This window comes from Phaenicophaeus curvirostris, chromosome Z, assembly GCF_032191515.1.
Source record: "Phaenicophaeus curvirostris isolate KB17595 chromosome Z, BPBGC_Pcur_1.0, whole genome shotgun sequence".
Taxonomy (NCBI): Eukaryota; Metazoa; Chordata; class Aves; order Cuculiformes; family Cuculidae; genus Phaenicophaeus; species Phaenicophaeus curvirostris.
The window spans coordinates 41179731-41204560 of NC_091431.1; the positions used below are offsets into that span (position 1 = coordinate 41179731).

Here is a 24830-nt window from a genome sequence, read left to right on the forward strand (position 1 = left end):
TAACTTAAAGCCATACAGCGTCTAGAAACTGCTGTACTGATCTTCACCTTTACACAGACTTGAAATTGCCTTATGCTCTTGAGTCTTCTGCATAGAGAGGTTATGATGCCTGTAAGTATATATGTAGATTTTGACTCTATTTCTTCAGTAATTCTTTCACAACAACAAGCATTTTCTTATCTAGTTCCAAAACAAGTCGAAAACTCAGAGACCTTCCGACAATATAATTTACTTCAAAATACTTCTGAAGTTCACTCTGTTGATAAGAAACAGTCCAGGCCAGCAACAATTTTAGTTGCTCTAGCTAACCTTGTCAAAGAACAACTTCCAGCTCCTTGCTAGCCAAGGAGAAGCTGTGGAGTTCTTGAATTAACAGGAATCCTAAATTAGCAGGAATATACTGGGACTTCTGGAAGTACCTTCTAATATGGCAGGTAAGTAGAATCACATCTTTGTTTTCACATCCTGAGAACTTTAAAGTGCTTTCTCTTCTATCAATAACTTCAAGGAAGTCACCCTTCTTCCTTGTAACATACGTATACAAAAGGCACCAAGAGGAGCAGGACAGCATCCTGGTTTTTGTACCAATGCTTCCTTTCTGTCACTCAGCTAGCTTGCCAAAGCCTCATTTGGCAGTATTAAAAAAAAGGATGGTAAGAAATCAAGAGAGATCAAATCTATCCAGCTAGTAGTTTATGCTGATACTCCACAAATTTTTCAATGTGCTGGCCTTGACCCATAATTATAATATAGTGCTCTTTCCCATATTGTACAATATTCTGTATTGTATTTTATGGCATACATAATATTTGAGATTACTCCTCCATTATTTAGTTATTTTTGTAACACTCAGCCATTTGGAATATAGGAAGGGGTAGCACAATAAAAACTGTGCTATAGAATCAGTTTTGCCAGAGGAATTACTTCTGATTTCTTTTAGATTATAGCTAGGCATCAGCAAGAATTTCTCTGTAACAGTTGCTTACTTATCAAGTTACTAGAGTAGGTGAAAAGCTTGTGCCATCTGCATATAAGCAGGGCTTCTGCAAAATATACCTTCTTGTTACAAAAAAATTTCCTAGTACTCATCATATTTAATTGTCAGCAGTTCTAAAGATACCATCAGGAGCCTTCACACAGCTCCAGATTTAAGGTACATATACACATGCCCGCTTGCGTCTCAGTGCATTAAAGGAAAGGTAATTTAGAAAGACAGCCTGAACTATAGCATAAACTGTCTCTCTGCCCTTATCATTTCAAAGGGCTTCTTCCCTCAAGAGTTGTTGACCCCAAGTTAACCAACTGCCAGAGGACTCCAGTTAGTCCTCTAGCAAACCACTGCCTCCAGAGTAATACACATCCCATAAGCAAGCCATTGCTCTGCAGCAGCTTTCAGCGTTCACAGGTAGGTCTCCTATGCTCCTCTGCATACAGATAAAAGGAATTAAGAGAGTAGGCTCATGGCAGTCTGAAATAAACATCCAAACAAACAGTAAAACTTTTTTTCCGTTTGTCCCAGGGAATTATATCTGGAAAATAAAACCAAGCAGAGAATCTCATTTCTAATAGAGCTGAATACATAAGAAGGAATAACCCACTGAGGAAACCCATTCCTTCCCAAGGATTACAGGTTGTAAGGCTGCAGCAGGATGACTCTTCAGAGAAACAAGCAGAGCGAACCACAATCTCCTAATGCATAGTGTTGCTGGTCTGGACAGATATCAGGGGGCTAGTCCAGGAGCTGCTGCAGTCAGGGAAGTTTTCCACCAAGTCCAAGAGGTTAACTATTGCTTTTTCAAATGCTTTCCTCTAGAGTCATGGAAGACTGTTAAAAGACTGGAAAGCCAAATTAAGAAGAAAATCAGACAGAAAAAGACTACTAAGCAAGCTCTGCATACTCTTTATCAGAGTCCTTACAAAGCGACATAGTGTTGCTTACTACAGTAACCAAAAAAGTAAGTTTTAAAGACAAAGTAGTGCCAAGGAGTTTTTTCTTATACAAAGCTTAAGCCGAATCGCATAATTATCCTTGCAAAGAAAAAAGGACAGCAGAAGTAGCTCTGTTTTCTTCCCCTCAGAAAAGAAAGGAGCTGGAGAAGACAGCAGATCAACAGAGAAAGGTCTTCTAGGTAAACAAAACTGAATTGTACTTTCTGCTCACAAGTCTTCACAAGGGTAAAATTCTACTTCGTAAAATTAGAGAATGCACGTGTACATAATGCAAACTTTTGTAAAAGCCCATACAGAAAATACAAGAAGAGGCTGTTGTAAATTAGGATGGGGAGTCTGATCTGTCATAATGCAAACAGATTTTAATTTTCTGCTACTCAAAAATGGTTTACAGTCATGAGAACCAAGCTAGACAGAAACTTGATCCAACTTTTACATATGAAGTACTACTCTGACAGAAATTCTTCATTCCAATAGCATTATGATTCAAGAATATTTGCCTGCAGTAAGAGCAAAATTGTCTATTTTCATAGACCTGTATATTTATGTGTCAACTAGCTGCCTTGGGAGGTGAGAGTAAACCTGGGAGTAGGTGTTTGATCTAGACTGTGCAAGAGAGCAAAACCCATTACATATGTCTTGTGATAATGCTGCCAAAAGGAGAATAAAACAAAAAGTACTAGCATTACTTACATATTGTGAACATTCAAATCCAGAATGATTTACTGGAATTTCTTTGCAGGAAGAAAATTATAAACTTACAGGTTACACTTGTCGTCTTAATTAACCAAGGAAATGGAGCATTTAACTATACAGAGTCATTGAGCTATGTATCTTCCTTTGTCCATTCACTTCCCAGAAATTTGTCTTTATCATTCTTGTTTCCCAATTCAGTCACTTAAAGGATGGATGAAGATTGCAGGAAGCGATATCTGTTGGTGCTAAGTAAAGTCTCTCTGATTTACAACCCACATTCAGAAGTGAAAAAGGATAAAAGCAACACCCCAACACCAATCCAATGCCTGTTCACATAACATAAAAGTGAACAGTGTCATAGTTGTCAAGAATGAGTTTTGAGATATATTTCAAATTAATAGTCACTCAAAACGCAAAGATGCACTAGTGACTAGCAAGCAAAATACCTTCAACACGCAGCATAGCCTTTTGCTTGCAAACGGATGGTAGAAATTCATGCCTAAAATTTAACCTACCATGATCTATTTGTTTTATTGTAGCACAAACCCCAGCTGATTAACTAAAAGCTAAGGATGCAAATAGATTTCTTAAGTTATTTCTTACACCGAAATATTTCAGTTTTAGGAAAAAATGGAAGATTCCACATTTACTTTGATGTGATTGCACTTGAGAAAATCAAACAGATCAATGCTTCTTAGAACACCTATTCTGAATTTTTTATACATTAGAAAGGATCCAAAAACATTAAGACAAGTTAAACGTTTGTATGTATAAGCATATTCTGCCTCGTGCAGCAAAAGAGATCAAAAGTAACTCATCACAAAGATCATGCTGGGCTACAATAGAGGTCCACTTAGCTCCACAAATGAGTTTCTGGAATCCAGAACTATACACTTAAGGAAAGAGTTCAAGAAATAGCACAAGTATACATAAACATTGCTTAATGATATTCATTGTAAAATATTATTTGTGGTCTTTGAAGGAACTTAATATCTCTAACTTCTTTGCAATATTCAGTTCCTGAAGTCCCACATGCTATTAGCAAAGCTGAGATACACTGAAACTTGAAAATTTGACGTTTCCCTTCAAAAATTAGTACCATGCACGGAGAATGGAAAACTTGCATTGTATATTAAATTTATGTTAAATTTAGCTTTACCAGAAAGCACCAAACAGTGCTCCCCCTACCAGAATTCCCAAGAACTCCACAGAAAAAAAAAATATATATTCCTTAGTCCTTCATTACTCTCTTAATACAGCAGCCTGACAGTTTACGTGACTAGCATTGGTGTACTTTGGTGTTATATATTGTAGGTTCACAGGCTTCTTACTATAAACATTCAGTACAGTTTAACAAGATACATTTAGCACTTCTTTATTTTTGTATATACATATAAATAAATAGGGTGATAAATCAGACATCTCCACCTAAATTCTCAAGAATTTTTGCGTACTCAATAGAGGAAAGAAAAACACAGCACTCTCACAGGCAGCGTGCTTATCAACAACACAATATTTAATTTCTTTAACAGTGAGATAATCTGTAGAAATCACTGTGATTCAACAACAAGGCAGGCAACACTTCTGCACAAGCAATACAGGAAGAAGTTAATCTAGTGTCCCTACCTTTTTCTAACACCTCTCTGACATTCTTGTCCCTAACAATGCCCAAATTTTATAATTAATGCAACTTAAACTCTTCCTTTCCCTGTTCATGTATTATAGAAGAATGTTTAATGACATGATTGTATGTTTTCAGTATGACACAGTCTCATCAGGTAAGAGAAGGCACTGAAATACTACTGGCTGCTTACAGACATTTGATAATACTACTTGGATTTTGAACAAATACATACAAACAAGTAAAGTCTAATTAAATATGGAAGAACACAAGAAAAAAAACAACATATCTGATTTCCAAAAGCACAGCAAGCCCCTAGGTTTGTCTGTTAGCCAGGACACAGGAAATTAAACATGGGGTGGCCATAGCTATGAAAAGTTCTAAAGACAAGCTTAACAATTAAAGATCATTAATCTCATCATTCTTGACAAAACCCTCTTACTATAAAACAACAATATATCTGTTTCAGTTAGCTGGCACAGTGTCTTGTGAAAATGGAACTGGAAGCTTTCTGGAAAAGAGAAAATTCTCACCACAAAAGGGGCCACATAATTTAATTATGCCAAAGCCCCTAAATGACTTCATGTGGCATTTGCAGTTCTGACTTTGGTACTTTAAAAACACATTTTAAGAACTGCACACTGTAGTACAACTAATTCTACTGTTTTCTTACATTTTAAATAATTTGTAGTTATTTTAGGTAACAACTGCACTGTTGAGGTTCTCACACTTTAGCCTGATGGTCGTTTCCTCTGAGCAATGTTCAATGAAGTCAGTGAGCATGCACCTTTATCAGAACCTCCAAACTCCACCAGCAGAACCTAGGCTCCAATGGTTTTCAGTAGAATGATAGGTACTATTTTATATTTAGCGATCTTTTTGTCCAACTAAAACCTAAATGAACGTATCATTATTTTAACAATATTTGGCTTTGCAGTATAGAATTACTAACTGCAGTAAAAAGTAAACGAGAGTGTTAAGTTATTAGATTGAAGTACTTCGCAGCAGGAAGCCTGCAACATCCCATCACTCCTAGAAATGAAGAAGAGAAAGATTACTTTTCAGAGATAGTACATATGTCAGAAAGGCTATACTCTGCAGGTGACATTTTTAACACTGCTATACTGTGAATGTGCTTTGTTCCAAATTCACTTGGTACAGGACGTAGCCATAGAGTGGAACAAATCAAAAAAATGCTGTGCTATTTGGACGTTGCACACAATAATGAAGGTTTAAAAACTACATGTCTCTGATGATCAGATATTTCCTGTTTAGCTAAAGAGACTGTCAAGGTGATCAAAACTGCATTTTTTCAGAATATTCTCTAGAAAAAAAGAAAAGACACATTGAAGAAGAACAGGAGGTAATAAAGCCTATGTTTGTGTTCCTTACTGCTACCATTCCAGAACAGTAAATTCATCTTTCCTCTACTATATCCATTCTGACAGCTAGGAAAGGCAAGAGGCATCACATGCTGTTGCTAGTCCCAAGTTAGGCTCCTGCCAACTGGCTGGTGAGATACCCTTATACCAGGTAGAAAGCAGTTGCCTTGACTCTACAAAGAATATTCAAAGCAGAAATCATGAGGTCTTATTTTCCTAAAAAAGCAGAGCTAATGAGAAACCTTTATTAAACAGCTGCTATGGCAGAGTAAGGATGCTACCACGCTTCCACTGACTCCACGTGCTTCAAAGATCCAGAGCATATTTACTACATGGAGGACATGCACAGCTACCTAGGCAGTCAGTGGAAAGAATGACTACCAAATGTTCTTTTAATGATGTGACTTTCCCTTGATAATTGTTTCCTCCTCATCACAAGACGCATATAACCATATCATACAAATGACTAATTTCCAGTTTGCTGTGAAGACAATGACTTAAGTCATAATGTCTTATGCCAAAAAATGTACTACGTCAAATAATTTAGTGTTGCTGGTATCAGTTATGAGATCTCCTACAAGATGTAAAACTGTAAAGCTTCCACAACAGCTTATATACACTTAGCTATACCCTTCCAAAGTCTGTACATAAAGGCCTAAGGGATTGCGGTATCCCTACACTCCAGTAAACAAGAATTTAATATGGAAATGCCGAAGTCGTTTAAATTAGCTACATTGCAATCAAATAGCAGTTTAATTGGACATGCTGCTAACCACTTTACCATTAATTTCAGCAAAATATAAATAATACAGATGCAAATATGAATCTGACTGATGTGGGAAGAAAACACAGAACATAGCTATCAATACAATTCTATTGAAAGTAAGACAACATTTAGCACTTACTAGCAAAGATAAAAAATAATTTATCTAAAAACCTGAGAACTATACTATATGTATGTGTGTATATCTATCTATATATATTTCTAAAACGCATCCATCTGTAAAATTAGATGTCTATTTTTGTTGGCGATATGCCAGTTCTATGCATCTGCAAAAATGCTGAATCTGAAAGCACAGCTGAATAAAAGAAATTTCAAATTTTTGCTAGATAATTCTCTTGCAAGTTTTCAGTGGTTTCATGCAGCTCAAATACAAACATGTATAATATATACTAGAATGGATCACTCTTCTCCTCAACTAAGTGTTAACTGCTGTTTGGATACTACTATGTTTTTCTCTTTGCTGAAGGGGGAAAAAAAGATCAAATCCCATGTTTTTTGTTATGCAGAACATGAATATCAATACAATAGCTGCTTCCGTAGCCTACAATAACATGGTAAAGGCACACCTCATCTTTTCCTTTATTTGTGCTCTGCAGATATTGTGGGTTTTATGGCACCATTTTTTAGCAATGAAGTCTCTTATCATTAAGATACGTATGTACACTGGGTTTTTTAGACATAATGCTATTGCACACTTAATAGACTACAAGGTAGTGTAAACATAATTTTTATATGCAACAAAAAAATTCATGTGACTCACTTTATCATGATATTCGCTTTACTGTAGTTGTCTGGAACTGAACCTGCAATATCTCCAAGGTATGCCTGTATTTAACTGGAAATGACTGCTGCATAACACAGGTATTGCATACTTCATAGGGAAAATGACCCATGTGAGAAGATCAAAATGAGACATCCTAGCAGAGCTGTGGAATTGCTTTCATTTGGCCATTAGCATTAATAAACATCTCAAAGAATAGTTCAGGAATTTATTTCACCTACATTGTTTTGTTCCTGTTTGTAACTCTTAAGTTCTGGCTTCAGTTTAGCTGGTAGAGCTATAAGATTTCTTAAGACTATGAGAGTTTAAAAGTTAGACTATTTTCTTAGCTCCTGGTTCAGGTCTCAAAGTGAATTTAAACTGTGGTTCTCTGTTGCTTTTAATTGTTTACTTTAAATAATAAAAAAAAAATTAGATATGATAACTAATAACATTAAAAATGCAGCTTTCAATCCACATTGTATACATCACAGAATATGATTTTATATTTTTTGCAAAAGAGTAAATAATAGGGGAGAAGGCTTAATAAAGAAGTCAGGTAAAACTGACACTAAAACCAGCTTCTATTAAGACGAATAATATTTGTTGCATAATGCACATTATATGCAGATAAATCATATGAATAGCAAAAACAGTCTCTTCCTTCCAAAGGAATATTGTGAAATTCAAGTGAAATATATGCATAAAGCATTGAGCAAACACTGACCAATCCCAGCTTATTGATGAACATATTTTAAGTAATATAGTATGGGAATGTAACAATATAGACATAGTAAACATAGTCTATTATTAATTGCAAAGTAATACAACGTGCACATACTATTCTTTACTAAGCAAAAATTTAAAAATGCCAGTAACAATGCCACGTATTGTGCATCATCATTCTCCAAAAAGAAACCCTGACATTAAGCATTCTGAACTATATGAGAACAGAAAACTTCATACATATTTTAAAAAGAGGTGCTCAAATTTAAGTCCTAAACCCTATATTTATTTGTATGTTGGTGTCTAGCTTGAAAGGTGCATAATATTTAGCAGCTTAAATGCAATTGAAAGCAATCGCGGCTTGTGAAGAGAAGCAAACTTTGTAATAGAAAGGATCTGGCAGAAGGTAGTGGCCAATGCAAAGTCTTACCAGAAACTTCAAACCCAGTTTGGAATTAGGCATCACCAGAACAAGTAACCTATGTTTCTCCTGACTCAAAAAAAGATTTTTTAACTAGATTTTTTTTGGATCCTAATGGATTTTTTTTAATGGATTTTAACTAATAAACTGATTGTTACAGTAGGCTAATACTGGTAATAAGTGTATTTTGGAGCCTAGGACACGCATCAATGAGCTTTCTTCAGGTTTATCCTATACTTTATTTATATCTATCTGTTTTCAGAGTAATGTATGTGCAAGCGAAAGACATTTTACATCACTGTTCTGCCCCTGGAAAGAAGGGAGGGAGGCGGGGAGAGAGGAAGTGGAAGAGGAAGGGAAGGGAAGGAAAATCTTCCTTACAGGTAAAGCAAATAAACAAACAACAAAAAATAATCGTGTTTTCCTAACATTTACTCTCTGGCCTAGTCACAGATAGAAATTACACATTGAAAGTTAAAACACACTTAAACCAAAATAAAATCCCTACAGAGATACTCTTCCTTGAGTAATGCTGTGCTACATTTGACTTATATATGTTCTAAATCAACTTAAGCTAACAATAAGTAGGGTCTATCAAATTAAATATGTCCCAAAAACTACGAGCTAACCTGATTTACTTAGACTGCTTGTAAAACATACAAGTAATTGGTACAACTCTGTAGAACACATCCTTTATCCACAGAGCTTAAAAAAGAATATATGCAATCAAAGAAGCCTATCCACAGATCTAAAAAGAACACTAGATTTAGTATTGGCTTTCTCAAGAAAAAAGCTCAGATCTTGAAGTGCTAACTTGTTTCAACAAATTAAAGACAGTCATTAGAGATAGACATTGAACGCAGATATAAAAAATGCTGCCATTGTATATTCCTTCCTTCCTTCAGCTTCAACTAAGAATAAGCTACACTACTCCATAAAGAATGAGAAGTACCTAAAGACACATAGGAAGGCCACTTGAATGCACTGGCTTCTTACTATGTACTAGCACTGCAGAATTTTAAGAACCCATTTTGACTTAAAAATTCTATATTTCAACTGCTTACTCGGGCCTCTTTACCACAATCTAGTCAAGGCCACTGATCTGCAATGTAACAGGCATAAGAGTGCATAGGAGTGCACTATGACTGCATAGGAGTTCTAGCAAATATGACTGCATAGGAGTTCTCGCAAAACAGTCCAACTGTACCAACCTTCAGGGTGTGCACAATACATAAGCAATCTTTCTTTTATGGCTTTGTGTGAAAAGGTCAAGCTTGTGTTACTACTCCTGAGCTAACTGTGGTGCCTGTGGTGCATGTGTTGATTAGTGACTGAAGGAGAATTACAACTGCAGTTACCTGTATGGCAAGAAACTGTTCTTTCCTACATAAAAATAAAAATAAACAAAAGAAGTACATGTGAGAATTTGTTCTGATAGTTTCAGAACAGTAAACAAAGACGTGACAACGAAGTGACAAGAACAGGCACACAATTGCAACTGGCAGATATAAGAATGCCCCAGGCAACACAGCTACTAGCAATACTGAATATAATACACTAAAGCAGCTTATGGGCAACACTAGGACTTACATACTAGGAAACAATTTGCTGCTGCTGAAATTCTGTGATACTAGCCTTCATGGTATCTCCACAAAATCAGTTTACACTGACACCCATTGGGAAAACACCTTTTCTTTAATGCTGACAAAAACAAAGTCTAAATAAAAGTTTCTGCTATGTCTTGATTCTCAAATTAAAAAAAAAAAAATCAACTTGACTTAGAGAAAGTGTTAAATACCAGCAAAGGGCTAATTATACCATACTAACTTCCTTTTGTCTAGTACAAAAGGACATTTTCTTACTTTGCCTGGCTGAGTATAATAGCCTATGAATCATGAGATCAAAGCAGCAAACTGTATGTTTTCTAAAGTAAGAGTTTCCTTCACCAAGTTTTACATTTACTACAGCTCAAAGAGCTGTGTGAAGGGATCAGCACTAAACCCAGAGGACAGGCTGTGCACAGCAAGAAAGAGAGCAACTCCCTCGTGCTTTTTGCAGGTCACTACCAAGGACCATGTTAGCAGATCCACACCAGACCCTTAACAGGCAGCTCTGCTGCTACCAGTAATTAGCTTGGACAGCTCTGGCTCCAGGAGTAGCAGCAAGGCTACACCATAATGAGCTCAGCTGGGATTAGCAGGACAGGGCAGGGAACCAAGAGAGCTGAGGCATTCTGCATTGTGTATGTATCACAGAGATCAAACAAGGATGGCTGGCTAGGTTATCCCCTCACCACCTCATTCCAAAAATGAAGCACGGCAGTGTGTAAAATACAGGCTAATGAAGAGTGACACCTCCAACAGATGAGAGCCACATTAATTAACACAATCCCTAGATCATGCAATACAGTTTCTGTTAGTGCTAGCAAACTTGTAACTTGTCACTGATTTAAAGGGGGGAAAAAAAAGGAAAAAAAAAAAGAGCTGATGTTTTCCTTTTCTGCTTTGGGTAAAAGATGGTTTTATGTTGGAATTTTGCAAAGAATTCCTCTTATGAGGCCTACAAAGCACTGCCTTCAGAAAAAGCACCAGAACGTTTCTTTATGTAAACATCATTTAAGAAACCAACTCATTTTTCAATTAACAGCTTTTTGTGTTCCCTTTTGAAAAATGCCGGTTCATTCCACACAGCATCAGAATCCTCTTGATAAAGCTGATGGGTGCCTGCATGCTGGTATCTGCTTTTACTATTTTCAATCCTGTCAATGAACAAGAAGAGGTTGCTTGTTTTCAAATGTGTACATATTTTAGGACAAGAACAAAAGCATCCATGCATTCAAAAAATACAAATCTTAAACTGCAGCATCTACTGAATATAAACATTGTATGAAATATACATTCCATGAGGCATGAAACCTGGTGGTATTATAGAAAAGTTCGATCACATAGTTTCAGACATAATGCTAGTATGGCACCATAGCTCTCAACTGACATATGGCAGAGCAGTGTCACCTCCATTCATTCTGTCAATGTTCCTTATTATACTGTTATGAGAAAGCAGAGGGTGAAATCATCACACAATCCCTTCCAAAAAAAATGGCAGAGCCATCAGCTCCTCTAATGCCCATGCAAAATGATCTGGAAGTTGCACTAATGCTTACTGTAAATCAAACTGTTTATCTACTGTCTAATGAATGAATAAGCTATCTATGCCTAAGATGATGCATCTGGAAAAAGCATCTTGAATTTAGATGAACAGAAAATGTTTTATAGTGTTCCTATCACTGAAATATTTTTACATATTTAAATAATACCAATGAAAAAGTAGTATTAAAAAATAATCTTTATAAAACAAATTTTAAACTCTGCAATTTCAATTCCTACTGAGCATAAACTCTCAGAGAATGTGGTAACCTCTTAAGGCCCCTATCATCCTTGCAGTCACGTAGGTCATTGGACATTGTATATCTACTGACACATGGATTAGGTTCCATCAGCTGCCATCTCGATAACAGATTGTAATCTATGGAGAATCAAAAAGAATGGTGTCCTCCATTGCTTACAGAGGTACAGAGCATCAGGTACCACATAAGTACCTGATACTGAATTCTTAATACACAATTGACATTACATCATAGAAAGCTTTTGAGATACCAAAACAATAGTCTAAGGTATATCAATTTACACACTGGTTTTGTTTGTCTCTTGGCTACTTTCCCTTGTTTAAGTATATTAAAAAGGAAAAACAAACTCCTTTTAGTATGATGGCTTCATGTGATTCTGTTCTGATGACAAAAATTATCAATCCCACATAATTTTCAGCTCATCTTAATTATTGATGAAAAAAGCAAGTAGGCGGAACAAAGATTTAGCATTACACTTCCCCCAACATCTACTTTTTCCAAGCATATGCTTGTCAGGACACAATCTGGTCTCACTTACATTGAACAGAAACAGAAATTGCTTTTGTCTCCCTTTCCCTTTTCTTTTCTTCCTTTTTTTTTTTTTTCCAAATATCAGAACCAGAACACTTAGTGCTTCACTGTATATGAAGTCTGATTCTACTGCCTTTATCTAGACTGAATTTCTGTATCTTTTCAGCCTTGGCCCCTCTGTGGATCACAAATACCTATTTAGCCTAAGCAAAGAATTAAATCATTTGCTTAAATAACTGTCGTCCAGTAGGTTTCAGTCATTTCCATCTTGCACTGAATTTAAAACAGTGAGCTAGAAAATAAAGCAATCCATATTTTTCCTAAATCATCAAACCCTTTTCATTCTAATTTAAACAAATCTATTTGTTATTTATGCTTTGATTTTTCAAAAAATCTTCCCATGCTACCAATTTAGCTGGTTTGTATCTTACCATTATTTGCATCCACGCTTTTATTTTCTTTTTAAAAGACAAACCATTCTTAAGGAAATGCCATAGTATTACAAAGCAATGCAAATCTACTCAGGTAGGCTGAAGCATTACTTATATATGAGAGACAGCTTATCATTCGCAGTAGGACCCTTTACGTGATCCTGGACTCTGATGACTACCAGTTTTGTAACAGTTTCTGTGATTCTGGTTTTTGTTAGAGAGAGTTACAAAGTTCACGTCAAGATTAGTCAGTATTACTCTAATTACAAAGAGAATTACTTTTAGTAAAAACACACATGTGCTTATTGAACTGTAGGTGCACACCAAAGTCCTACTAAAGTCAACAGAACATACGGACCTGCTTAAATTATGACCTGAAAAGCTGTACCACAGAAGTGTCTGGTAACTGAAGTGATAAGAAAGTCTCCATACCTCCAAAAGCATCTGTTTACCAAAAATTCCAACTCTCTCCTAACTACTTAATAAAAAAGAATTTTTGTTCTGTATAGAATTTAAGGAAGAATTACATATAGAATATTTTTAGTTACATTTTTATGTGGTAGAACCTTTCTTCTTTCCATTAATAAAGACATATTACTGCAATATTTTGATAACTGATTTTATAATAATTTAGAACATGAAATCACCTTGCATTTCATGCACATACTTCTATTTTCTATTAATAAGGGGATTTTAGGATCAGCTTTAATTAATGTTTGTATCCCTAAATGTTAGAGAGGCTGTTATTTCTATATTGTTCAATGAATAAAATAATTTTAAAAACCTATTTGAAACATAAGGAACAATGGTTCTATCATGGAAAATAAACACACATAGTCAACAAATGAATTGACTGGAGAACTAGACAAGCATAAATTAGCAGCCCCAGCAGACCTTTGTCCAGTACTCAGGTTCAAAATAAGTCAGGGTGTCAGCTTACGTTTAAATACATTTTACTCTTGTTTTCAACTGTATTTTTTTCTTATATGGGAGTACCGAGTATAACATGTATTTGGATTTAAAGAAGGATAAAGTCTTGATCACTGTATAGTAGTTTCTTTCTTCAAATCAATTTTTTTTTTGAATACCTGTATAAAACTTCTTTTCCAATTTCTTGTGTAAGGAAAATAGTTTTAATGAGCTATGTAACTTACTTGCTATCACCCTCTTCCCACTGCTTTGATTGCTCTTTTAGTGCTCTGTAGTTGGTCTGTAACATCTGCAGCCTCTCTTTGACTTTTTCATGGGCTGGTCTTAGCTCCTCAGTTTCTTGAATCTGTGTAGCACCAGAAAAACAATAGTAGAGTTGGGCAAATTGTAAGAGACTTTCATACAGACCACATGAAATAAAAGTTCTATTTAAGTAACTATTAAAAGCCTCAAAAAAATAAATAAAAAGTTCAGAATCCTTAAAGTCACGTTTTCCTTACTGACACTTTGGCATATTTTGCTAATTTGGCAAAATTTATCTATATTTTTTTTAAGACCACTGAGAAGTTTTAAAAAATTCACTACCAAAATGTCAGCTTTCATCTTATGAATGCATTGGCCTAATACACTCAAAACCAGACAGACTAAAAAAGGATTGCTGGCAGTGTCTTTTCCTCTGAACTACTTTTTTCTTCTCTCTCCTCCCCACCCCCCAAGGAAAAATAATCTACATATTTTCAAGAGAAACATTGGTTACACTGAGGTCCACATCAATAAACCCTAAATTTACATGTTTTCAGGGTTTCCTCATATATTAAATTATTATATGTTAAATTATATATATATAAACCTGTAACACACAGACATTGTCCTTGAATTATATAACAAAAAAGAAATAAGCCACATTTTGCAGTAGCTTTAACACAATCAAAACCATATCAAAAAATGTACTCTCGTTTTACAGAACGAGAAGTAAGATATACCTTGATTTATATTACAGGATAACACCATGCAAATTTAAAAAACCCGTTTTCCTAAGTGACAATACTATGTTCTGAAAAAAACAACATTAAGAAGGCATTCCCCAGTATAAAGCAAGTAAAATTCTGGCATACAGCATTAAAAGAATTTACCAGACATTACCCTGTAGTAAAATTTGCCCTCAGTGATTCATTTCCAGTTCAATGGGAGTTCTGCTTGTAAAGCAACTAAAGAACATGTTCCTTAACTTCTAAAAAATCACAATACTGTATTTGCATGCATTTACTGCTTGCATGCAAGGAAGGCTTTTCAGCATTACTCAATAAATAAGATACACCAGTAGTCAAAGCTGTAAATAATAAAAAATAAATGCCACTATCAAAACATGGCAAGGGTTTCTACAGTAGCACTAACTATAAAGTACTGGGACTAAGCTTGGCTTTTAAGATGTAGCCCAGCTTCCATGGTGCATAAACAAAGCTGAAAGATATCAGCTAAAATTTCAGACTTTACCATGAATATTTTTCCTAAGTGTGGGGTTTTTTTTTCTGAAACAACCTCTAAACAACATAAAAATATAAATTTAGAATTGCTTAAAAATTACTTTTCACTGGTTTTAAGTAGCTCATATAAATACTACAGTGATATTAAACACAATGACACAAATAGCAAGACAAATTTATGACAAAGGACATAGAGACTATTAGGAAGCTTTGCTTGACATTACAACAGATGCTCTGCTCTTGCAGAAATAGAAATTAGACAATTAATTGTCCCAATCACTCTCTTTTATTAAATTATTAACAATATATTAATATATTTTCAGCATCTGAACACCATATATGGAACAGGATTATATATGAAATCCAAGCTAAATATAACTGTGTGCCCTTACTCACATAAAAAAGCGTGAAAATGGCGACTAAAGATCACAATTCTAGAAACATAATACAAGAGAACAGATCATATTCTTAGTTTGTATCTAACTCTCAGCAATCAAACTCCTATCCACTTCTTAAAGACCAACAGTACACTGATAAACTTATGCTTTAAACCATTCTAAGTACCAGGTTGATAATTTGTTATTCAAAATCCATGAAGTATTCTTTTTTACTTCAAAATTCTCTTCCCCAAACAAGTGTGCTCTGTTACTTTCTAGTATGTCCTGGAGTGCAGAAATGCAGCCAATTCTATATGAAAACAATGGATACTTTGATTTTACTTGATTATCCTATTTATATTAGCAATAAAGATAGTAAGAGCCAAATTTCCTTGGCTAGAAATGAGTCAGCTGAGGCGAACTGGAAAATCCTGTGAATAGGACCTTTCCCTTTTCTGTTCCTTTGTAATACTGAATGGGGAATCAAATACTCCTGTTCCCCAAAATCCAGTAAATAAAGCTGTTCATCAGTTTTTTCAGTTGTCACCAAATTTGCAGAAGAACAGATGGATAATTCACAATTTCATTATCAAGACATACATCATTGTATTGATATAATAATATAATAATCATATAGTCAACACTCTGAGGAGGCAATAATGCAAGTACCAGTTTCAAAAATGTTGATGACATGCATTATTCTTTGTTGGAAGCAATGCCTGAGAGGAGGCTGATATCAAGAAATCCTACAATACCAACAGAATTCTTCTGGTATTGATGTTATGACAGCTGAGTTCACTGTCACGTTGACAACAGTCTCACTGAATTCTGAATGCAGTGCCACAACAGTGTTTAATGTGTTGTCCTGGGCCTTCATGGATTTTTTTCAATTTATTATATCATTGTACAATAGAAGCCAAATAGGTTCCCTAGAGAAAATGCATAGAGTTCATACTTTAAGTTTTAAGGTGACATACAAGATTTAGTCTTTAAAGTCTTCATGCATTAACAGCTGTGATAAATAAGAGATCCCACACTTGCAACATAACAAAACTGCACAGCTTCCTAAATTATGCTTTCAAGATGAAATGGAAGAAATTACAAAGGCAGAATGGCAAGTGGTGAAAATTATGTTATGAGATCATGCAGAGAGAATAGCAATCTTTTCTCTTCTATACCTGCTTAGACAATCATAATCCTTCTCTTCATTCCTCTTTCCAGAAGAAAACACAAAGAAATGCAGAACTCTATAATTTAAAACAACAACTAACTAAGAGTGACAAACAGGAGGTCTGTCAAAGGCCTGTTCAAAGGTACAGTTGGCAGGATGTGCCTTAGATTTGCCAAAAAAAAAAAACCAACCCAAAAAACAAATCGCAAACCAAAACTAATTTTCTGGTGCCCAGAAACAAAGAGCAAGACAGTCTGTAAGACTGAAATTGAAATCTAAATCAATTTTCCTGTTAATATACTCTACCTGTCTTAAGACACTACATTAAACACTCTCAAGTATACAAAGGTATGAACTTTTGCATTTATGCTAAAATGTAATTCGCACTCACATGTTTTTATAAAACTGACCTATCATAGGAGGCAGGAGCTCAGGACTATGGTTTGAGGGGCTCCCCAAGTTTCTTCACACAGCTGACAGTTATAGTATGTTCACCATAACCAGTTCTGCTTTAGGCTACATATACCAAAAATATATTTCGAATTCCCTAACTCTAAGCAAACATAAACTACAAAAAACAAGGAAAAAAAGCAGAGTATGAATTGAAAACATTTAAGAAAATATGGCTCAGGGTTTTGATTTTGCATTCTGAGGTGCAACTCAAAACCAATAGTTCGTTCAAAAGGTACTGTTTTTGAAGTAAAAACAAATGAAAAATCTATAAAATGGAGACAAAACGTGGAATTGCAATACATGCTTAATTAAGTTTTTCTACCAAGGGGTGTGAGGGGATTGTTTGTAAAGGATTCTTTTTACAGCATTTGTTACAACAATTTCTGAGCCATAACTTCTAAGCGTACAAGGGGTAAATCTGTTCCAAGTAATTGACTCCAGCATTTTAAAACACTAGCTTCACTGTACAAAGAAAAAAAATATTTGTACTTTCTACCTCATTCTGTTTCTATATGAATACATTAATTTCCCAGATTATATATTCTCATACACAAATTTTGAAAATGTTTTTAACAAGCATGCATTATTGATGACAACTCAAATTATGTTTCCACAGGACTGCAGGAGTACCAGCACTAGATTTCTAGTAGTAAATGAAAAGGCAACCTAATGGAGAGTGCTGTCTTATACTAACACACTTAAAGTCCATAACGATATGTGCATTTTGTATTTTTAAAATGTCTGTTTATTTTGTTATATCTTTATCTATGCAAGCTTAGAGGGTTTTTTATTTTTATTTTTTAACGTTCACCTTTAGCTGTAATGTCTTCTTTAAGTTTTCTATCTTCCTTTCAGCTATTTTAAGCTTCCTTAGCTCCTCTGACTCTCTAAAAGAGCTCTTTGGGGACAGAGACCTTGAACGTTTCACAGGTGGTTCCTGGAGAATAAAACAAGGACATGGTTGAACTAGTTGGAACACTGGATTATGAAAGACATGCAGAATTAAAGAAGAAGTAATTTTGAATACTAATAATGAATTATAAAAAAAAAAAAAATCTGCATGGAATACCAGAGAAATAACAAGCAGAATTACCACAGCGCTACCACTAAAGGTTTCTCTGTGACTCGTTAATGAGAATATTCATTTACATTTACATTGTTTCTTTCAGAATAATGATGTCCCATTAGGGAAGACTAAAGGGTTATAGACTCAGAAATGCAAGAAACCTCATTACAAAGGAGGGGATAGAGGCTGGTCTAATTGCTCTATAAGGGTCCAAGGTTACACTTGATAGGACAACCAGAAACAAGAGGGAAAGGATTTTTTTCCCTTTGAAATAGTTTAACACACTGTGAAGTTGAAGGAACAATATGCTTGAGGAATATAAATACAACAGACAGTAGATCTTATACTATAATGACCATATGGTCATTAACTATAATGTGACTGACTAGAGACAAGAATATGTGTTTATATTATGTACAGCTTCATATAGCAATCTGGAGAAAGAATATGTGTAAGTAACACTTAAACTGGGCAGCTTTCTTGTTCATTCTATGTTGTATCTCCTTATGGCAAAGAAAGACAGACTTCATCAAATTAGACATTCTGATTTCCTGAAATTAGAAATGACAGAGGAATACTACCACATGCTTAACACTAATAATGTTAAAATACTATTATGTAAATACATACAGTCAAGCAAAAACTTAAGATTAATTGTGACTATTGTTGCATGCCACCATTTTCACTGCAAAATAACTCATTTACAACAAACTGAGGATAAAGTCTACTGGAATACCATATATTTCAACACTTTCACTATTCCATTAAATTAATCTAATCTTTAAGAGAATCATAATTAGCAACAGGAATTTCTTTCTCTGATAATTACTTGATAGAATTAAGTGTTTACAAGACACTGCATACCACACCACACTTTCATTTTAAAATGTATGGGTTTCCAAAATGGACAAAAAAAAAATCATGAACTATCAGAAAACAGTAATATCATTTAAGAATCTAAATGCAAATATGTTTTTGTCATTTGGCTTTGGGTTTCTTTTGCTTCTGAAGTGTGAATCTTCGTACGTTAGAAATCTGAATGTCATACGGACAGAGCAAAGAATGGTAATCCAGGTCAGTGAAGGGTAACAACAGAAGATTTTTCATCAAATGATCCTAAAATGTTTACAAAAGATTAAGCCAAATAGCAGGCTTTGTAATATTAATACATACAAAACTTTGTGACAGAAGATTGAATGTAAAGGAAGAGCTGGTAAATCAACGTGACACAGTTAACAAGGTACAGGAAGCAGAAAAGGCAAAGACCTTTTTTTCTGAACAACCTTCTCTTACTCATCTGCACCATGAAAGACACCATGGGATGAAGTTGGAAATAGTCACGTTTTTGAATTCAACAGGTTTTGTGTTCGATGAAGTCCCAAAAGAAGTAAAAAAAAACACCAAAAAAACCCCAAACCAAAAAACAACAAGGGAAGACAGAACTCTTACTGAAATGTCTTGGATAACCTCTCTGCACACACAGATCAGATCAGGCCTGCTAGGCTACAGCACTGAAGAGATCAGAAATCTTTTTTTTAACCAGGTGAAGAAACATAAACTTTGTTGAAGCTGAACCTGAGGCTGACACGATACAAGTAGGGCATTTTTGAGATGAAATATGGAAAATTCTTGATTCACTATGTTTCAATAGGAACTTCATCAGCACTGCAAGTGAACTCATGTTTTCTAATATCTTGACATTAGAAGAATGCTATAGAATGTATATCAATAAAAGCCGATTATTATTTCCACGCATCATACAACGGGAAAACGTAGCTATAAAAAAGGAAAAGCTGCATTACTGAATCAGTCAGCAGACATATGGATGATAGTTTAACTAGGTAACAGGAAATTATACATAGCTCACAAAGTTGCAGAGTTTAAGCTCCAAAAGGAGAAGATCAAGCAACTGACTCAGACTTCATACAAAATGGCACTGAGCTGTACGACTTTTCGCAAAGCCTGTACTATCAGGTTTACAGCTGCCTCTAAGTACATGCTTAATGGTACCAAAAAAATGACACCACTATACATGCACATTTAACAAAGCTTTTAACCACTGCATCATCTGTCTGACAGAATACATTGGCTCTATTACTCTGTATGACTGCAGTCAAGGGATCTGAACTTCTACAATTCACAAAAAAACTTCACTAGCCTACAGATGTATATATATCATTGCATTCTGCAGAACCAAACACAGGTGCAAGCACACTGTCATGTCGCCACACTTCCCAATTGACCACACTAGTTGCAAATACCTGTTTTATCCTAGGCCCTTCTTTTTAACATCTGTCTAATTATTTATTCTTTGAAAATCTTTGGTTTTTTATAAAGCAGAAAGAAATCAAAGCAGTGTCATTCTGATCAGGAGTGACTCCATGTTTATTTGTTCTTTGTATCCTGGGAATACACAGAAGTGAGGATGAAGGGTTAACATGACAGAGTCTTTGTGAAGCCAAAAGGATCACCATTGTAAACCAAGAATCATATATCCAACGTATTCTTTCTGTCAAATCAAGCATGAATAAATTCTGTCATGAATACTTTTACCATAAAAGACTGAACAACAAGGTAATGGGAAGGTATTTCTTGCAAGGGAAAATCAGTAAAGACAGCAGTAGCATCTTTTCTATTTTATGTGGGTTTTGTGATCCTAAAGCCAAAATGTTTTTACTGTTTTCCTTATGGTCTTGCTTAAATATAAAGGACTTGGAGCCTGCCGATTTAGCTCTCAAAAGTTTAATAAAGATTGTATGAACATGCACATATCAAACAACCCTGAGTATTGAAACAGTATGACCAGGACCTAAGTATCAAAACAGGAAAACATTCCCTACAACATGATTTAACAGTTTCAATTTAGTTTTACTCAAGGGAGGTAATTGCTTTAGTCCTAACACAGTCATCAGTTCATGATGAACATATTATTCTGAGGTAACCAGAAATGACACTGTCATGAGTTAAATTTGGCAAAGGGTCAAATATCTACCCAAGTGGTAGATACTCACTGTCCTTCCTCACCAGGACACAGGTTGAAAATAGGTTGAAAAACCTTATGGGTTGAGACAAAGCAATGGAGATTGCTTATCATTCATCATCATAGGCAGTCCTGACTTGGGGAAAATTAAAGTATTGTCACCTTTAAAATAGAATGAAAATACTAAAACAACAGCTTCAACCCCACCCTGCTTCCCTAGCATAACTTCATTCCTTTGCTTCTGATTGTTCTACTTCTTCTCCTGCTGAGCAGCACAGGGGGATGGGGAATGGGGGGTTACAGTCACTCGATAACAGCTCCTCTCAGCCACTCTTTCCTCCTCACACTTTTAACCTTCTCCAGCATGGAGACTCTCCACAGGCTGGAGTCCTTTAGGATAAATCAGCTCCACAGTGGGTCCTCCATGGGGCACAGTTCCTGTCAGAAGAACCTGTTCCAGCTTCAACAACTGTCCACGCTCTGCAGTTTCCGTGAGGGAATATCCATATGCTCTGGTGTGGGCTCTTCCACAAGCCATAGTGTGAATGTCTGCTCCATGGTGGTCCTCTCCATAAGCTGCAGGGAAATAACTGCTCTGCCACTTGAAGCACCTTCTCCCTCTAATCATTCTCTGATTTTGGGGTTTGCAGGGCTGTTTCTCACCTCCTGCTCTTCACTCCACACTGCCTGTGCAGCATTTTGTTGTTTCTTAAACACATTTTCACAGAGGCACCACCACATGCTCTCGAACAAATATTCTAAAACACATCTTTTCCCAAAAAAAATAGCATACAGTGCGGGATATTGAGAAAACACAAGCCATACAGTTTTCAATGGACATGTTATTAGATACAAACTGTGGGAAAACCAGATTTCAAAGGAAGTGAACATGACGGTCCACCCTTGTACATTATTTACACTACACAGGCATATGGACATATGTTCATATTTGCTTCCGTGCTACAGAAAGTTTCCCACTAAACACACTGAAAAGCATCATGACTTTGGGTAATTTAATAAACCAATTTAAGCCACAGAATTATTTAAGGATCTACTTCATTAGCTATAGTTTATATCTGTTGCCTGGTGTCTAAATTCAACAGCAAGTCTTCATAAGAGAGACAGTCCAGTATTAAACTGAGTAACAAAAAGAAAGAATTATAAATTTCAAAAGGACATTGTTGTCATTCTTCATAGGAAAAATACTCCATCATACTTTAAAAATCAAGAATTTGAAAAAAAAACCCAAAACCAAAATCACGACAATAATCCCTGATATTTGTGTCATCTTCCTTCCAGGGAAAGACAGTCATTCTGATTAACACCACAAAATACCTGATAAATATTCACTTTAACAAACCTACAAAGAATTTATCCTTTAAATATTTTGTTTAATTAAGAATCCCTTATTCAGTACTTAATAAGGTAAAATCTTCTACTGCCAACAGCTATTTTAACAACTCTTTGGCAGATAAAACAAGAATCACTCAAACAAGCTTTTAGAATTATAAGCTGCATCAACAGATATCAAAATTATTATCTGGACCCTTGAGCAAAAATGTCTGGATTTACCAGTCTGACTTAGACACAAACACACAAGACTATCCTACCGAATGCTTCCTATCGCATGCTTTCTTCCACACCTTATAGAACTGCTTTCCAGAGTATCTCTAGTGTACAGATTATGCTCTCCTAGGCTAAGGGTTGCTTTTTTCAATTTTTCCTGTAAAGTCTCGATTTCAGATTTTTGCATTGTAATAAGACACTCCAGCTCATCTAAAGAAGGCTGCTGAAATACCTAGAAAATGATATAGGACAGATACATTACACTAGTTACAAAAACATCAGCAGCATATCTAACTATTTAGATAAAACTGCCTAGAGAAACACAACATTAAAGATATTACAGGAGTGTGTGAGGGCTGTAAATAATTCTGCTTTTGCAAATGGCTCATGAATCCATAATCAAAACCAGACCCAGTATGTTTAGTATTAACTAAACATACTCATACTGCCACCACCATATTTTCCAAATCCGAATGTATAGTCTTAAAAATGTTGATTTCTTGTACAGGCATTTCTTCTGCAGCAAGCTGTTCTGCTGCAGTATTTTATATTTCATATGCTGTAAAAAAATTCTTTACAAAATATTTTACATTCTAGACTTGTTTCTGGTAAATTTCACGTTGGTAAGTATCGCTGGCCTTTCAAATGCGGTGAAAAAGACACCCTTAACTGCATATTCTTTCAGTAAAGATACTCTTAGTTAATAACTGCCTCAGAGAATTACCTCTTTAATGTAAATCAACAACGTGTACCCACTATGTCCATAAACTCAGACAGCACAAATGTTGTCATCAAATTGAACATTTATAGAAAAAAAAAGCAGTAATTCTAGATCACAGTATTACTCAAGATAGATGTCATTTCATTAAGCCACCAAATTCCAGAACTCTTCCCAATAATCAATCTGTTCACAGCAATTCCTTGGCTCAATACAACACTGATGCACACTGCTTGCCTTGGCCCTGTCACAAAACCTGCTCAGACCAAAACACATTTTCATTGGTTCCAGCTATCCTTAAGTCTTGTCCCCGATGTCCTTGGCAGAATCATGTATACATGTGATTAAGAGTGGTCAGGCTACCGTACGTTGACACATTACTGCTTCTCACATCCCACTGTGCTACAATCACAAAGCAAAACACTGTTAGCTTAGCATAAGGAACAACAATATGTCTGTTGCAGCAGACTATGGTAATAACAAAGTGAAATGCTTTAGCTCAAGCCTCCTCCCACAGTGTTTTAAGGCTGGGGACAGGCATTCCCCTTGCCACAGCTGTGCCAGACTAACATAATTCCCAGATGGTCAATACATCCAGGCAGCTGGAGGTTAGCACCCCAACACTATTGCTGAAAGAAGAAATGGTGAAACCCCACTCCCTAATTGTTACACAAATGAAAGGGCAAGTTAGTTTAAAAAGTCAATGCAAATGGCCTGAGCTGACCCATCTGACCTTGTACTGCACTGATTAGGGTGAGCTCATGAAACCTTTGTTTCCAGCAGTGACAGCTTGCTCGGAAACAGTAATTTTCAACCAACAAGGCTTGATCCAGAGGACAACTTACTCAAGACTGACTAGAAGTTTTATTTTACATATATTTTCTCTAATTATCAAAATTCTGATGATCTGACCTGCTTGCAACTGTTTGAGTATATTCCTAAGACAAATACTCATTTCAATAGAGACAAAAGAAATCAGTACAATTATCACTTGTTCCTACTATCACAATTATTTGTGTGCCCTGAGTGAAACAAATCAGGTGTCCTGACAAAAATAGGAGAAAACAGTTTAAAAAGGTTAAGCAGACCAAAATATGTCCAAATTCAGGTTATTCAAGAAATGAGATGGCTCAAAGCTGATTAAAATCAAGGAAGCAAACACATTAGTAAGCTTAGTGTTTGACAAAAACAGATTTAAGGGCATAGCTATTTCATTTCTTTCTATGCAGAATCTGAAGCATTTAATAAACTTACACTTTCTACACATAAATCCGAAGTTAGAAATACCAAGCATTCATTTCAGAAATACTGCAAGTACTTATACAGCAAACAAACACAGGAAAGTTGTCAGAGAGGAAAAGTTGCCCATGCTTTTGCTGA

The 24830-nt window shown here is 35.5% G+C and overlaps 1 protein-coding gene across 1 annotated transcript in view; it reads right to left on the reverse strand.

Annotated features, from left to right (window-relative positions):
- CNTLN (centlein) overlaps positions 1–24830 on the reverse strand; it is a 194554-nt gene that overhangs the window by 82293 nt on the left and 87431 nt on the right. Inside the window, 4 exon segments of the mRNA XM_069880520.1 lie at positions 10969–11098; positions 13860–13981; positions 17932–18057; positions 22791–22964. Coding sequence (XP_069736621.1) covers positions 10969–11098; positions 13860–13981; positions 17932–18057; positions 22791–22964 — 552 coding nt within the window.